The sequence below is a fragment of the Lissotriton helveticus genome, chromosome 11 (assembly GCF_964261635.1).
Source record: "Lissotriton helveticus chromosome 11, aLisHel1.1, whole genome shotgun sequence".
In the NCBI taxonomy this organism is placed as follows: Eukaryota; Metazoa; Chordata; class Amphibia; order Caudata; family Salamandridae; genus Lissotriton; species Lissotriton helveticus.
Window position 1 is genome coordinate 365,494,208 of NC_136072.1, and position 14,844 is coordinate 365,509,051.

General features: G+C 44.7%; 1 protein-coding gene across 2 annotated transcripts in view; it reads right to left on the bottom strand.

Moving 5' to 3' along the window:
- RYK (receptor like tyrosine kinase) overlaps nucleotides 1-14,844 on the bottom strand; it is a 985,672-nt gene that overhangs the window by 827,162 nt on the left and 143,666 nt on the right. For both annotated transcript variants that reach the window (XM_078665796.1, XM_078665795.1), the window contains exon 2: nucleotides 10,710-10,831. In XM_078665796.1, coding sequence (XP_078521922.1) covers nucleotides 10,710-10,831 — 122 coding nt within the window. The remainder of the gene's footprint in view (nucleotides 1-10,709; nucleotides 10,832-14,844) is intronic.

The following is a 14,844-nucleotide window of genomic DNA, read 5'->3' on the forward strand; positions in this document are numbered from 1 at the left end:
AGCAGAGCGGCGGTATCGGGTGGATCGGCGAGACCAGTCTCCCTGAAGGAGAACCGACGGATCGGGAGTGGAGCTGGGAGCAGATCTCCGAGAGCAGCTCGGACCGCGCCTTGACGGCGAGAGAAGACGCCGAGAGAGCAGAGGAAGAAAAGGGAACGCCTGGAGGCCAACAACTCGCGCCGCCCAGCCGTACGCCAGGAGGGGTACGGCTTACTGAGGTGCGTAATCGCTTCCTGGGGTGGTTCACCGATAAAGCTAGAAGTCTCACGGAAAGGGGGGGGAGGAACCTGAGGGTAGGCACCCGGGAGTATCGCACGAGCACTCACCCTCCTCCTTGATTTACCTTACCTGACTAGGATCATTGCACTGTGTGTTCTCCCTCACTACCCCTCCCAGCGTGCCAACTACCTACCTGTGGTTCAACTCTGATACTTGCCTCTCTTTTCCTTTTTCCCTTTTGGCGTGGGTGGCCAGCACGGAGCCTCCAGAGCCCCCTAGACGGAGGAGCCCGATTCTGAAGAGAGAAGAAGGAGCCCGTAGAAAAACACGCAAAGAAAGAAGCAGATCACCACGAAGGACCGCAGTGCGCAAAACCTGTACCGATGCCCTGTATGACCAATTAAAATCCAGAGTCACAAAAACACGTCTCCTGCCCTTTTCTGGTCCCGCGCTTACAAGTAGTGAGTAGAGTAGTGAGTAGAGTAGTGAGTAGAGTAGTGAGTAGAGTAGTGAGTAGAGTAGTGAGTAGAGTAGTGAGTAGAGTAGTGAGTAGTGAGTAGAGTGGTGAGTACAGAGTAGTGAGTAGTGAGTAGAGTAGTGAGTAGAGTGGTGAGTAGAGTGGTGAGTAGAGTGGTGAGTAGAGTGGTGAGTAGAGTGGTGAGTAGAGTGGTGAGTAGAGTGGTGAGTAGAGTGGTGAGTAGAGTGGTGAGTAGAGTGGTGAGTAGAGTGGTGAGTAGAGTGGTGAGTAGAGTGGTGAGTAGAGTGGTGAGTAGAGTGGTGAGTAGAGTGGTGAGTAGAGTGGTGAGTAGAGTAGTGAGTAGTGCGTAGAGTAGTGCGTAGAGTAGTGAGTAGAGTAGTGAGTAGAGTAGTGAGTAGAGTAGTGAGTAGAGTAGTGAGTAGAGTAGTGAGTAGAGTAGTGAGTAGAGTAGTGAGTAGAGTAGTGAGTAGTGAGTAGTGAGTAGAGTAGTGAGTAGTGTAGTGAGTAGAGTAGTGAGTAGAGTAGTGAGTAGAGTAGTGAGTAGAGTAGTGAGTAGAGTAGTGAGTAGAGTAGTGAGTAGAGTAGTGAGTAGAGTAGTGAGTAGTGAGTAGAGTAGTGAGTAGTGAGTAGAGTAGTGAGTAGAGTAGTGAGTAGTGAGTAGAGTAGTGAGTAGTGAGTAGAGTAGTGAGTAGAGTAGTGAGTAGAGTAGTGAGTAGTGAGTAGAGTAGTGAGTAGAGTAGTGAGTAGTGAGTAGAGTAGTGAGTAGAGTAGTGAGTAGAGTAGTGAGTAGAGTAGTGAGTAGAGTAGTGAGTAGAGTAGTGAGTAGTGTAGTGAGTAGTGTAGTGAGTAGTGTAGTGAGTAGTGTAGTGAGTAGAGTAGTGAGTAGTGAGTAGTGAGTAGAGTAGTGAGTAGTGAGTAGTGAGTAGAGTAGTGAGTAGTGAGTAGAGTAGTGAGTAGTGAGTAGAGTAGTGAGTAGAGTAGTGAGTAGAGTAGTGAGTAGTGAGTAGAGTAGTGAGTAGAGTAGTGAGTAGAGTAGTGAGTAGTGAGTAGAGTAGTGAGTAGAGTAGTGAGTAGAGTAGTGAGTAGAGTAGTGAGTAGAGTAGTGAGTAGAGTAGTGAGTAGAGTAGTGAGTAGAGTAGTGAGTAGTGAGTAGAGTAGTGAGTAGTGAGTAGAGTAGTGAGCAGAGTAGTGAGTAGTGAGTAGAGTAGTGAGTAGAGTAGTGAGTAGTGTAGTGAGTAGTGTAGTGAGTAGTGTAGTGAGTAGTGTAGTGAGTAGAGTAGTGAGTAGTGAGTAGAGTAGTGAGTAGTGAGTAGTGAGTAGAGTAGTGAGTAGTGAGTAGAGTAGTGAGTAGTGAGTAGAGTAGTGAGTAGAGTAGTGAGTAGAGTAGTGAGTAGAGTAGTGAGTAGAGTAGTGAGTAGAGTAGTGAGTAGAGTAGTGAGTAGAGTAGTGAGTAGAGTAGTGAGTAGTGAGTAGAGTAGTGAGTAGAGTAGTGAGTAGAGTAGTGAGTAGTGAGTAGAGTAGTGAGTAGAGTAGTGAGTAGAGTAGTGAGTAGAGTAGTGAGTAGAGTAGTGAGTAGAGTAGTGAGTAGTGAGTAGAGTAGTGAGTAGTGAGTAGAGTAGTGAGCAGAGTAGTGAGCAGAGTAGTGAGTAGTGAGTAGAGTAGTGAGTAGAGTAGTGAGTAGAGTAGTGAGTAGAGTAGTGAGTAGAGTAGTGAGTAGAGTAGTGAGTAGAGTAGTGAGTAGTGAGTAGAGTAGTGAGTAGAGTAGTGAGTAGTGAGTAGAGTAGTGAGCAGAGTAGTGAGCAGAGTAGTGAGTAGAGTAGTGAGTAGAGTAGTGAGTAGAGTAGTGAGAAGAGTAGAGTAGTGAGTAGAGTGGTGAGTAGTGAGTAGAGTGGTGAGTAGTGAGTAGAGTAGAGTAGTGAGTAGAGTAGTGAGTAGTGAGTAGAGTAGTGAGTAGTGAGTGCAGAGTAGTGAGTAGAGTAGTGAGTAGAGTAGTGAGTAGTGAGTAGAGTAGTGAGTAGTGAGTAGAGTAGTGAGTAGTGAGTAGAGTGGTGAGTAGTGAGTGCAGAGTAGTGAGTTGAGTAGTGAGTTGAGTAGTGAGTAGAGTAGTGAGTAGAGTAGTGAGTAGTGAGTAGAGTAGTGAGTAGTGAGTAGAGTAGTGAGTAGTGAGTAGAGTGGTGAGTAGTGAGTAGAGTGGTGAGTAGTGAGTAGAGTAGAGTAGTGAGTAGAGTAGTGAGTAGAGTAGTGAGTAGAGTAGTGAGTAGAGTAGTGAGTAGAGTAGTGAGTAGAGTAGTGAGTAGAGTAGTGAGTAGTGAGTAGAGTAGTGAGTAGAGTAGTGAGTAGAGTAGTGAGTAGAGTAGTGAGTAGAGTAGTGAGTAGAGTAGTGAGTAGAGAGTAGAGTAGTGAGTAGAGTAGTGAGTAGAGTAGTGAGTAGAGTAGTGAGTAGTGAGTAGAGTAGTGAGTAGTGAGTAGAGTAGTGAGTAGAGTAGTGAGTAGTGAGTAGAGTAGTGAGTAGAGTAGTGAGTAGTGAGTAGAGTAGTGAGTAGAGTAGTGAGTAGAGTAGTGAGTAGAGTAGTGAGTAGAGTAGTGAGTAGAGTAGTGAGTAGAGTAGTGAGTAGAGTAGTGAGTAGTGAGTAGAGTAGTGAGTAGTGAGTAGAGTAGTGAGTAGTGAGTAGAGTAGTGAGTAGTGAGTAGTGAGTAGTGAGTAGAGTAGTGAGTGGTGAGTGGAGTAGTGAGTAGTAAGTAGAGTAGTGAGTAGAGTAGTGAGTAGAGTAGTGAGTAGAGTAGTGAGTAGAGTAGTGAGTAGAGTAGTGAGTAGAGTAGTGAGTAGAGTAGTGAGTAGAGTAGTGAGTAGAGTAGTGAGTAGAGTGGTGAGTAGAGTGGTGAGTAGTGAGTAGAGTGGTGAGTAGTGAGTAGAGTAGAGTAGTGAGTAGAGTAGTGAGTAGTGAGTAGAGTAGTGAGTAGAGTAGTGAGTAGAGTAGTGAGTAGAGTAGTGAGTAGAGTAGTGAGTAGAGTAGTGAGTAGAGTAGTGAGTAGAGTAGTGAGTAGTGAGTAGAGTAGTGAGTAGAGTAGTGAGTAGTGAGTAGAGTAGTGAGTAGTGAGTAGAGTAGTGAGTAGTGAGTAGAGTGGTGAGTAGAGTAGTGAGTAGAGTAGTGAGTAGTGAGTAGAGTGGTGAGTAGAGTGGTGAGTAGAGTGGTGAGTAGAGTGGTGAGTAGAGTGGTGAGTAGAGTGGTGAGTAGAGTGGTGAGTAGAGTGGTGAGTAGTGAGTAAAGTAGTGAGTAGTGAGTAAAGTAGTGAGTAGTGAGTAGAGTAGTGAGTAGTGAGTAGTGAGTAGTGTAGTGAGTAGTGTAGTGAGTAGTGTAGTGAGTAGTGTAGTGAGTAGTGTAGTGAGTAGAGTAGTGAGTAGAGTAGTGAGTAGAGTAGTGAGTAGAGTAGTGAGTAGAGTAGTGAGTAGAGTAGTGAGTAGAGTAGTGAGTAGAGAGTGCAGAGTAGTGAGTATAGTGAGTAGAGTAGTGAGTAGAGTAGTCAGTAGTGAGTGCAGAGTAGTGAGTAGAGTAGAGTAGTGAGTAGGACATCACAGGCAGCAGCTGTGCAAGCTTCTTACACTCACAAGGAGACCACAGGCAGCTGAGTTGCAAGCTTCTCACACTCACAAGGACATCACAAACAGCAGCGGTGCAAGCTTCTCACACTCACAAGAACGACATCACAGGCAGCAGCAGTGCAAGCTTCTTACACTCACAAGGAGACCACAGGCAGCAGCGGTGCAAGCTTCTCACACTCACAAGAAGGACATCACAGGCAGCAGCTGTGCAAGCTTCTTACACTCACAAGGAGACCACAGGCAGCTGAGGTGCAAGCTTCTCCCACTCACAAGAAGGATGTCACAAGCAGCAGCGGTGCAAGCTTCTCACACTCACAAGAACGACATCACAGGCAGCAGCAGTGCAAGCTTCTTACACTCACAAGGAGACCACAGGCAGCTGAGGTGCAAGCTTCTCACACTCACACGAAGGACATCACAGGCAGCAGCTGTGCAAGCTTCTTACACTCACAAGGAGACCACAGGCAGCTGAGGTGCAAGCTTCTCCCACTCACAAGAAGGACATCACAAGCAGCAGCGGTGCAAGCTTCTCACACTCACATGAACGACATCACAGGCAGCAGCAGTGCAAGCTTCTTACAGTCACAAGAAGGACATCACAGGCAGCAGCAGTGCAAGCTTCTTACACTCACAAGGAGACCACAGGCAGCAGAGGTGCAAGCTTCTCACACTCACAAGAAGGACATCACAGGCAGTAACGGTGCAATATTCTCACACTCACAAGGAGATCACTGGCAGTACACATCACATGAACACACTCCATAACACATAGCAACAATACATTGGCATTTACAATGCCATTAGCTCAAACTCAAATAAATCCGAGCCCGATTGCATTTCTAATGCTTGTTTGCATTAGCTATCGCCTGCTTGTACTCTTTCCTGGCACACTGTATCAAGGGTTGTAATTTATCTTTGATCGCCTTGATCAGGGCTGATTTTTTATACCGGCAAGTAGAGGTGAATCAATCGTGCAGGCCATTGGGTTTCTGGGTCCTGGTGGGCTTACCCCCGGACCCTTGCTTCAGGAATAGTTTCTCTACTGTCTTAATGGTTTCCTGGAACACAAGTGTTGCCCTACCCAGAACTGGGTGGGCTTGGAGGATAGTGTCCATCTCCCTTTGTGAAATCATTAATGCTGTGTCAATGGCTTTTAACTTTGATTCATCAAGGACTACTATTTTGCACCATTTGAGGTGTCTCCCACAATTAGATGGAAAATCTCTGGAGACAGATCCAACTTAATGGGTATTTTTCCATTAGTTTTGCTTGGCCACAAACTTTTAAGAGTTAGTGAAAGGAGATTGTGATCGCTATCTATGGTAGGTATGACAGCCATGTCCTTAACAAACTTCCATAGCTTAAAATCAAGGAGGATATAATCAATCCTTGATGTACAGTTTGTCTTATTAAAAGTAGCGGCGCCCAAAGGGTCCGAAAGGGTTCGACAGTTTGCAGCTCTTAGCCCATACTCCAAGGTCAGTGCGTTTAGCTGGATCGCCCTTTGGGACCATCTTTAGATTGGTTCGATGGATAGCAAGGGTATGCCCCTCCTTGCGTCATCTTCGCCTATATCTAAGATGTCCTCAGTCGCAAGAGGCTCATATGTACAATTAAAATCTCCTGCGACCAGAACTTGGCTACCTTCATTGCAATCATTGAGTTCACTTTCAAGAATGGTTACTGTCGGGGACAAAGAGCCATTTTTTGTTCCCCTAGCATAGATGTTAAATAGCTCAATGGGTTGCCTCCTATTAGAGCCCCTCAACAAAATTCTAAGGATATCTGGAGAGTTGCTCTGTTTTTGTGTAATGTGGCAGCCCAGGGAGATGCTTACCCATATAAGAAGCCCTCCCGAAGGGCGTCCCTTTCCTGTGGTTGGGTATGTAGCAGCCAAAAAGAAGGTGACATACCCAGCTCTATGGAGGGGTTTCAAACTCCATGTCTCTTGAAAGATGCAAATCTGGTGCGCTTCTACCATAGTGCTCCAGTGTGGTGAGCCTAATTTTCTGTGAATGCCTGCTACATTCCAGCTAATGACCTTGAGCAGTTCGGTGTTATCTCGGACAGAGTTTGTTGGGGAGTCAGTTCGGTGTTATCTCGGACAGAGTTTGTTGGGGAGTCTGGTCGTACTCTAGGGGGATGGATTTCAGTTGCGGTCGGCTCTGAGGGTGGAATGGTCCCGGAGGATATGTCCAAATTCCGGGTATCTTTCTGATTAGTTGGATGTGCTACTATAGTAAGAGGATCACTGTTGGGATTATTTTGTAGACAAAGTAAGAGGGGATCAGTATGTCAATACCTTAGGCTAGGGCCATAGTATTCTCGCCTGTTGGGTTGCCCTTCCCAGGATGAGTGTCCATAGTTCTGCCATGGGGGGGGGGGGGGGGGGGGCTTGGTGTTGCGGGTAGAAATACCCCAAACCAACTGCTCTTATTGTGCTGTTACCAAGCCCGTTATAATGGTTGCAAATAATCTTTACGGCGCTTGTATCCCAAAAATTAACCAGGATACAGTCGCCTGGGACGTCTTTAGCTCTCCTACCCACCCAGCTAACTCTTCTAACAAGTAAGACCTTTCCATCAATTTGCCTCGGTAGGGGCTTATTGTTATTCAGCCAATATGTAGTTTTGTTTTTTAAGTCCGAGTACGATTCCGTTTGCCAGGCAGTAGCTTGGGAACTCCTATTAAAATGACCACATAGGGCAGGCTTGCAGGAGGCAGGTCGACATGGGGGGACCTAGGCTGTACACTATCTGTGTCACCCGATCTGTTGGTCGGATTTGTCCTCTCATTTGCACTATTGCTGGGGGTGTTTTTATCTTTCTGAGTCTGTGTAGATGTAACACTATTGCCTGCCTTACTGTCTTTGGTGGCTGCCTTACTGAGGACATTTTTGTTGCTTTGGGGTTGGGAATTTTCTCTATCTCTACATCCCTTGTCCCTTTTTTCTGTTAATGTTTTGTTTGGTTTGCTTCCCTTTTTTATGGTGGATGCTGAAGGATTATTGCTACCTGTTGTCCCGGAGGAACATTTTTGGTTTAACGGAGCAATAATTGGTGTCTGCATCGGGGCTTGCAGATGTTGCTCCTTGGAGGGAAAACTATTTTTTGAGTGTAGCTTGATGAGTGCCTTTACCGAGAAAAAGTTGTCAAGAGTCCTCTGTTCAAAACTATCAAGTCTTCTTGACAACTCTTTTACCCTCTCAAGTACCGGTAGTATTTGGGACTTCATAATCTTTTCAATGTGGGCAATAAGCAGAGTATCTTTGGGAGGGCTTGGTGGGCTTTCAAGATGTGATGTTTCACAAGGCAGTGGAATAGTGGTGATGTTTAAAGATCCACTGCTAGTTTGGGCGGAAGGTTTTTGCAACAAGGCCTCCAATCGCTGCAAAAAAAGTTCTGCGGGTATGGGGCTATCAGTTTCAGCAAGCGCAGTTACAGAATCTAGTGCGTAACTGCTGTTGCTCTTATTAGGTGATATTATTTTTTGCTTTTCAGCCCTTTTATGTTTGTTCTTCCTATTTTCTCCTACACTCGCCTTTGAGCTTAGATCAGAAGCTAGTTGGGACCTTAACCTGGCCAATTTGCCTCTAGTAGTTACACGGGGACTGTATGCGGCTCGGTCATCCTCAGCGGTCGAAGTCGGGCTTAAAGATATTTCAAAGTTCTCGCTGCTTATGTTGTCAGCTGGTTGGGATGGAGGAGTAATCGGGGTCTGGGACAGCCTGTCTTGCGGGGATTCAGATAATATCATAGTAGGCACATTGTTATTAAGAGGGGATAAAACTTGAGCTGCCACGACCTGGCGAATACCAGGTGCCAAGATTGAATCTTGAGAATTGGTAGTGAACATTGATGAATTAGATTGGGGTAAAGATAAAGGAAAACCCATGGGTAGTGACATGCGACGTTCTGTATTCTCAATGGCATTTGCCACCACCCCAATTGTTTTTTGCAGCATGCGATCTATCGCAGTCAAGCTGGGAAGCTTGGGATTGGTAGCTGCATTTTGTTTGGGTGCCGTGACAGATCTCAAGGTGTTACGCCTTCTCATTCCTATGCAATTATAGGGTAGATCAAGATACTAAGCGAAAATTGAGTACTTATCAGAACTATCCTATAAGCACACTGCGTCTCCCTGGGGGACTATGAATGTTCATTAAATTGTTACTACATACAAACAACCCTTAGGTAATAGCTGATCATGAGTGTACTAACCACATATAACAGATATTACAATCTATCCCGGGTAAACATTGGGGTACGGAACCACATGAACAAGAGGGGTGGCCCAGCCCAGCCTCTCCCGGCCACTAACTGCCCCAAACGGTCCCGCCCTTGTCCCGAGCTTCTCCCGGGACGCTCCCGCGCTGCGGTTAGCTATGCCTGCTATAAAGAGAAGGAAGTGTTCAGGGGGGCGGGGCAAGCAGGGAGAGCGGACCAGGTGCAGCAGATTTGATCCGGCAGGGACTCCTGGGAGATGGAGGCGCTGGGGCTCCGCTCGCAGCCCTGCTACAAGTCCTGCCCTCGCCTCTAGTGACCTCAGCGTCTCAGCCCCAAGTCCAAATGCAGACTCCTTCGGTCCGCGATGGGTCCGGCGAGCAACAAGCAGGTCCCGGAAAGAAAAGAACAGCAGCTCCTCCTAAGCAGGGTCAGTACAAAACGATGTCCCACGATGATAGCAGGGCAGGGCTTTTTACTCCGTCGTGGTCAGGGGGCGGGGCAAGCAGGGAGAGCGGACCAGGTGCAGCAGATTTGATCGGGCAGGGACTCCTGGGAGATGGAGTCCCTGCGGCTCCGCTCGCAGCCCTGCTACAAGTCCTGCCCTCGCCTCTAGTGACCTCAGCGTCTCAGCCCCAAGTCCAAATGCAGACTCCTTCGGTCCACGACGCGGGACCCGCGAAGCGGGTCCTGCGAGCAACAAGCAGGTCCCGGAAAGAAAAGAACAGCAGCTCCTCCTAAGCAGGGTCAGTACAAAACGATGTTATCCAATAAAATGTACTCTACAAAAACAGTGTACCTCATGAAGTGAGAATTCCTTCTTCCACTCCTATTTTTATCAAGTCTGTACATAATATTCAAACTGTGGCATACTGGTGTATTCGGGGTATTCCACTTCAACGAAAAGGCTTTTGAAGCACATCAAAGCCACCTTGAAGCTTGCCGTCGTGAAAAACTTTAAATGCCTTTGGCCCATTAGTGTAACTAACCAGCTTCTGCCTGTTTTCATGTTCAGGCTAACAAACTCGACAAGATTTGCTAATCTGACATTATGAAGCACTGTTTTTACTCTCAAGGCAAGAAATACATGAATAGCTTGGTTGTGCTACAATTATCAAAATTTGTCTTTTTTGGGTTCTTTGTGTGTAACATACAATGTGACCATTCTACTAACTCATGTGAAAAAGTATACATTTTGGTCTCAACTATTCACCTATATTTTCAGGAGGGGCCCGGGGCACTTGAATGTACTCGGATTCACGTACTATTCTTTTCTAGATTCTTGTGGCATGCAATAATATTTCTTTGATAGAACAAGGAGTGATGAACTGGAGCTGGACCAAACCTAGACATGAATGGCCTAGGGGCCAAAAGTAATAATGAGAGCTCTCCATTGAGAGTTTGGCTGGATGACTGCCCAGAGTTCAGCTCACCGATCAGGTAAGAAAAAGTCTGCTAAATCGAACTTTGAAATGCAAGCTGGATTGTGTTTGATGTCCACACTAGATATATGTTTTACATTTCTCAAGTTTAAAATGTGTCTACTGAGAGGGTAACGATGTAATGAAAAAGTGTTGGTAGGTAAGAGGCGTGTTATGGGAACAGGACTTAGACATGCAAATGAAATCCATGGTGCAAGAGGAGGTGTCTGATTAAGGGCGTCCAGTTGCCTAGGTCCCCTCAAATGCAGACTCTAGCAGATGAGTGTATTAAAAGATGTACACTGGTTCGGCAGGCTGAGGCCTACTGTATTCTGATTGGAATGTGGCCTGTGGACAAGCGTTGAGGCTTGCAAAGTAGGATGGGCCATAATCACAATTTCACTTAATTACTTAGAGACAAGTCACCAAGCCCCACTTCCTAACAAATCAAATCACTCATCAGCTTTTACAGTACAACTTTATTCTACCAACTCACACAATCACTAGTCATCAACTCAGTAACTAAGGTCTTATGTGCTGCTTCCACTTGTTATGAAGTCAAATAAATAAAAAAGATTCTCCAGTATGAAAAATCTGCCTTTCCAAACACTGAAATCTAACTGAGATAAGTGCATCACAGGTGCATCCTATTAATCTCCACTAACCAAACCTATATTGGCACTCGGCAGCACCTCATTTTGACTTTAAGTTCTCGATTATAGTGCTGGTAAGAAACATTTATCTAACCATCTTCTAAGGACACTTACCTTAGATTTAGCTTGCCAACTGAAGTGGAGGCTATTGGTCTCTGTGGGCACCAGTAGATTGAACGAGAGTGCATAGTGATTAATAATATCATTCCTCACATAATAGAGTTCTGCATCAAGCCCTGGCAAAAGGAAAGACAAATGGCAATTATCGTTATATAGTAATAAGTAAGCAGCAAAAAATACAATCCAGGAAAGCATATTTAAAGCTGCATGGTAACAATACAGCCAAAAACATAAAACTCAAATATTCAGGTTGAAAATATTAGAATGCAAGTTAACAGACAACTCTGAAAAAGTGCCTATGAAATGATTCAATGTATTAAATTGTTAAAGGTGAGTTGTGACTTTTAAAATAAAAAATATTACACAATCTTTATTAAAGCTATTTTTTCCTTTTTCCAGTAGTCAAATTGCAAAAGTAACATTTGAATTGATCACTAGGCAGCATCTGACCCATTTCAGTCATTTCGACAATTGTGGTCAAAAGTTATACCACAGCAAGAGTCAGGTCAGTTTTCGAAAAATATGCTCAATCAAATGCACTACAGCAAGATGAGGGTTGCCCATGAATGTCATAATGCCACCTTTACCTTGAGGTGGCACTGGATTGCACAACAATGTCATTAGCCTGTGCAGATAGTCTTTATCCACTGGCTTGTAACTCTTTACCGGAAACTATTCTACTAATGAATCCCTCTTTATTGGGTTGGTGGGCCAGTCCCCTTTTTGTGCACGTGCTCCTCTGGGCCGGTGGCAGAAATTCTGACAGATTGGAGGGTCAGGAGGGCGCTGGGGTTTTCGAACGAAAGTACAATATTCCATGCAGCTTAGCTTAAGACCACCTGTCCATCCATGATAATGAGTTGGGAACCCTACCAGAATGAACGTCTAGTGTTTCAGGATAGAGAGTCATACCACCTGGAATTTCATGTCTTTAGAAATCCTATTCTGGTAGGGATCCAAACTCATTACCATGGATGGACAGGTGGGCTGAAGCTAAGCTGCATGGAATATTGTACTTTGGTTCGAAAACCCCAGCGCCCTCCTGGCCCTACCATCTGTCAGAATTTCTGCCACCGGCCCAGAGGAGCACGTGCACAAAAAGGGGACTAGCCCACCAACCCAATAGAGGGATTCATTAGTAGAATAGCTTTTGGTAAAGGGTAACAAACCAGTGAATAAAGACTACTATCTGCACAGGCTGAAGGCATTGCTGTGCAATCCAATGCCTGGGATTGCAGTCAACCCATAACATTGTTAGTGGCTGTTCAAATCGATATTTCTTTTTAGTCGCCTGGGCCTTTATGCTCACAGAAGTGACATGTGGGTATCTGTGAAACTAATTAAACTTGATATTTCTCGCATATAAGATGTAGTAATTTCAGAGGCTACTGGTGATTGCCAAAGTATTACATACACAGACGGCTGAGAAAGAAGAATGTGTTTCATTGATATGTAAGCTTTGTGTTTCTTCACAAGGCAAGTTTCTTTTCAAAAGTCACTGCATAAAATAACACTGACCGAACCCTTCAATAAAGAACCCTTGTCGACTATCTATAGGCACAGAAAACACACTAAATGCACTGAAGACACACAGAATGTGGTACTGCCTTCATCCATAGCTTCCCAGACCCCACACTGGTCGTTCTTAAGGATCTCTTAAATGCAGCAACCCGCTTGAAGATGAAGTTCTACTGGCATCCCTGGCTAGCCCACATCAGCTTCAAAATCAGGCATTTCGTATAAAAAGCCATTACAATCAACACGCCTACCTATTTAGCTGATAAGCTCACTAGTTCAGGTAGCTGTTGACACATCTTGAGCCAGGACACCATCAAACTAGAGGCGAAGAGCAAAACAGAAAACATAAGGCTACAGGTCTTCTAAATTTATGCACGCCTCCTTAAGGAACACTACGTCACTACGCCATCTGGATTTGCCCAACCCTGCTAAATTTTAAGACAGAGCTGAAGTCACGCCTCCTTAAAGAACACTACGTCATGATTTACTATTCACTTTTCTTCTTATAAACTAGCTACTCTTTCAATCACAAGCAGTATTTGCCTTGGACCCTTTATAGCATTATGCTGCCTTCCGACTGGGTTTGCGCTATATAAAAAGAGAATACATAAACAAACAAAATATCCACCGTCTACCCTTTTGCATTTCAGTTGAAACATTTAGAAACAAAAGGATCTCAATACAGAGTGAAACACTTCTAAGGACACTCTTCTCTTCTGGATATGAATCACCTCCCCGTAAAAACTGCTAACAACTTCACAGGCTCTAGAGCGAGGCCTAAAAGTGTTTGGGGAAGAGAAGGTGCGTAAAATTCTTAGGACTAGAAATATTCGTTTCCATCAAATTAAAGCCCACAAACAGTGATTCTATACTGATTAACATATTCCACTTGGTGCACGTTTGTGTTTACTAATGAAAAGCCTAATCTATCCCTAGGGTATTGCAACGTTAAGAGATCTGTCACTACATGACTGCCTTTACTTTCCTTTTTCTTTGAACATGAAGAATTTTAAGTAGTAAAAACAACTGGACCTAACTAGCAGCTCCTTCATAACACAGAGATGCGGTCTGCTGAAGCTTTTTTAAATAAAGTGTCCCATGTATATTCAAGAGTGATGGGCTCACCCACTAATTCTGCTCTGCAGCCAGAACTATCTGATGTAACTACTTACATCAGCAATGCCACTGTACTACAGTCCAGCATTACAGCCAAATTAAGTTGAAATACTGCTCAGGACGCCGGCCCAAGACCCCTACTCCCATACATTTTACTAACTACTACTCTCCCCATATTCCACACTGCATAAGCCATCACAGAAATGTAATACCATATTATGTTAGCCTAAAAAATGTCTATCAGTCTTACTTACACACTCTCCATCTCAATCCTTTAATTTAGCGGATCTTAACCCTAGAGACTGCAACGGTTTAGAAAATTAAATATTAGCAGATTAATAGAGTATATGCACAAAGCAAATTTTTACATTTTAAAAAGCTCTGTGAAGATGTAGGAATTTGAAACTGGAGGCCAGAAATTAAGGTAATATCCTTAGCTTTATTGTGGGAGGAGCGCAAGTACAGCAAACAGAATCTACAATGGACAAGTTGTGGCCTTAATTGAAGCACTATTAAAAGCGCACACAAAAAAAGCATGCCTTGGAAGGACAAGCATTGGAAATGCAATAGGTCTCGCATTAGGAAAGTTTGAGCAATTGGCATTGTAAATGACACTTTTTATTTATGTGTTGGTTTTGAAAATAGCAAAAATTAATAGCTTTGTCAGTTACAATGTCAATAGTTTTAACTTTCGCAAATGTGACACCTATAGCATTTGTAATGCAATGTGTGTTGTATTTACGTGACTTAGATGTATTGATATTACAAATAACAATGGCTTTTAATTTTGTAAATAATTAATACTTAAATAAAATTTATTGTAATTTATAATGGCAATAGCTTAAACGTTTGTAAATAACTTTTGTGAAGATTATGTTCAGTGTATTTTATTGTGACGAAAATCCAAGAACATTACATTTGCACCTACACACACACACACACATACACACACACACACACATATAGATGTGGTGGTGGTGGATCTGGGGGATGTGGTGGTGGTGGATCTGGGGGATGTGGTGGTGGTGGTGATGGTGGATGTGGTGGTGATGGGGGTGGATGTGGTGGTGGATGTGGTGGTGGATGTGGTGGTGGATGTGGTGGAGGTGGTGGAGGTGGTGGAGGTGGTGGATGTGGTGGTGGTGGATGTGGTGGTGGTGGATGTGGTGGTGGTGGATGTGGTGGTGGTGGATGTGGTGGTGGTGGATGTGGTGGTGGTGGATGTGGTGGTGGTGGATGTGGTGGTGGATGTGGTGGTGGATGTGGTGGTGGATGTGGTGGTGGATGTGGTGGTGGATGTGGTGGTGGATGTGGTGGTGGAAGTGATGGTGGAAGTGATGGTGGAAGTGATGGTGGAAGTGATGGTGGGTGTGGTGGATGCGGTGGTGGATGAGGTGGTGGATGAGGTGGTGGATGTGGTGGTGGTGGATGTGGTGGTGGATGTGATGGTGGAAGTGATGGTGGAAGTGATGCTGGAAGTGATGGTGGGTGTGGT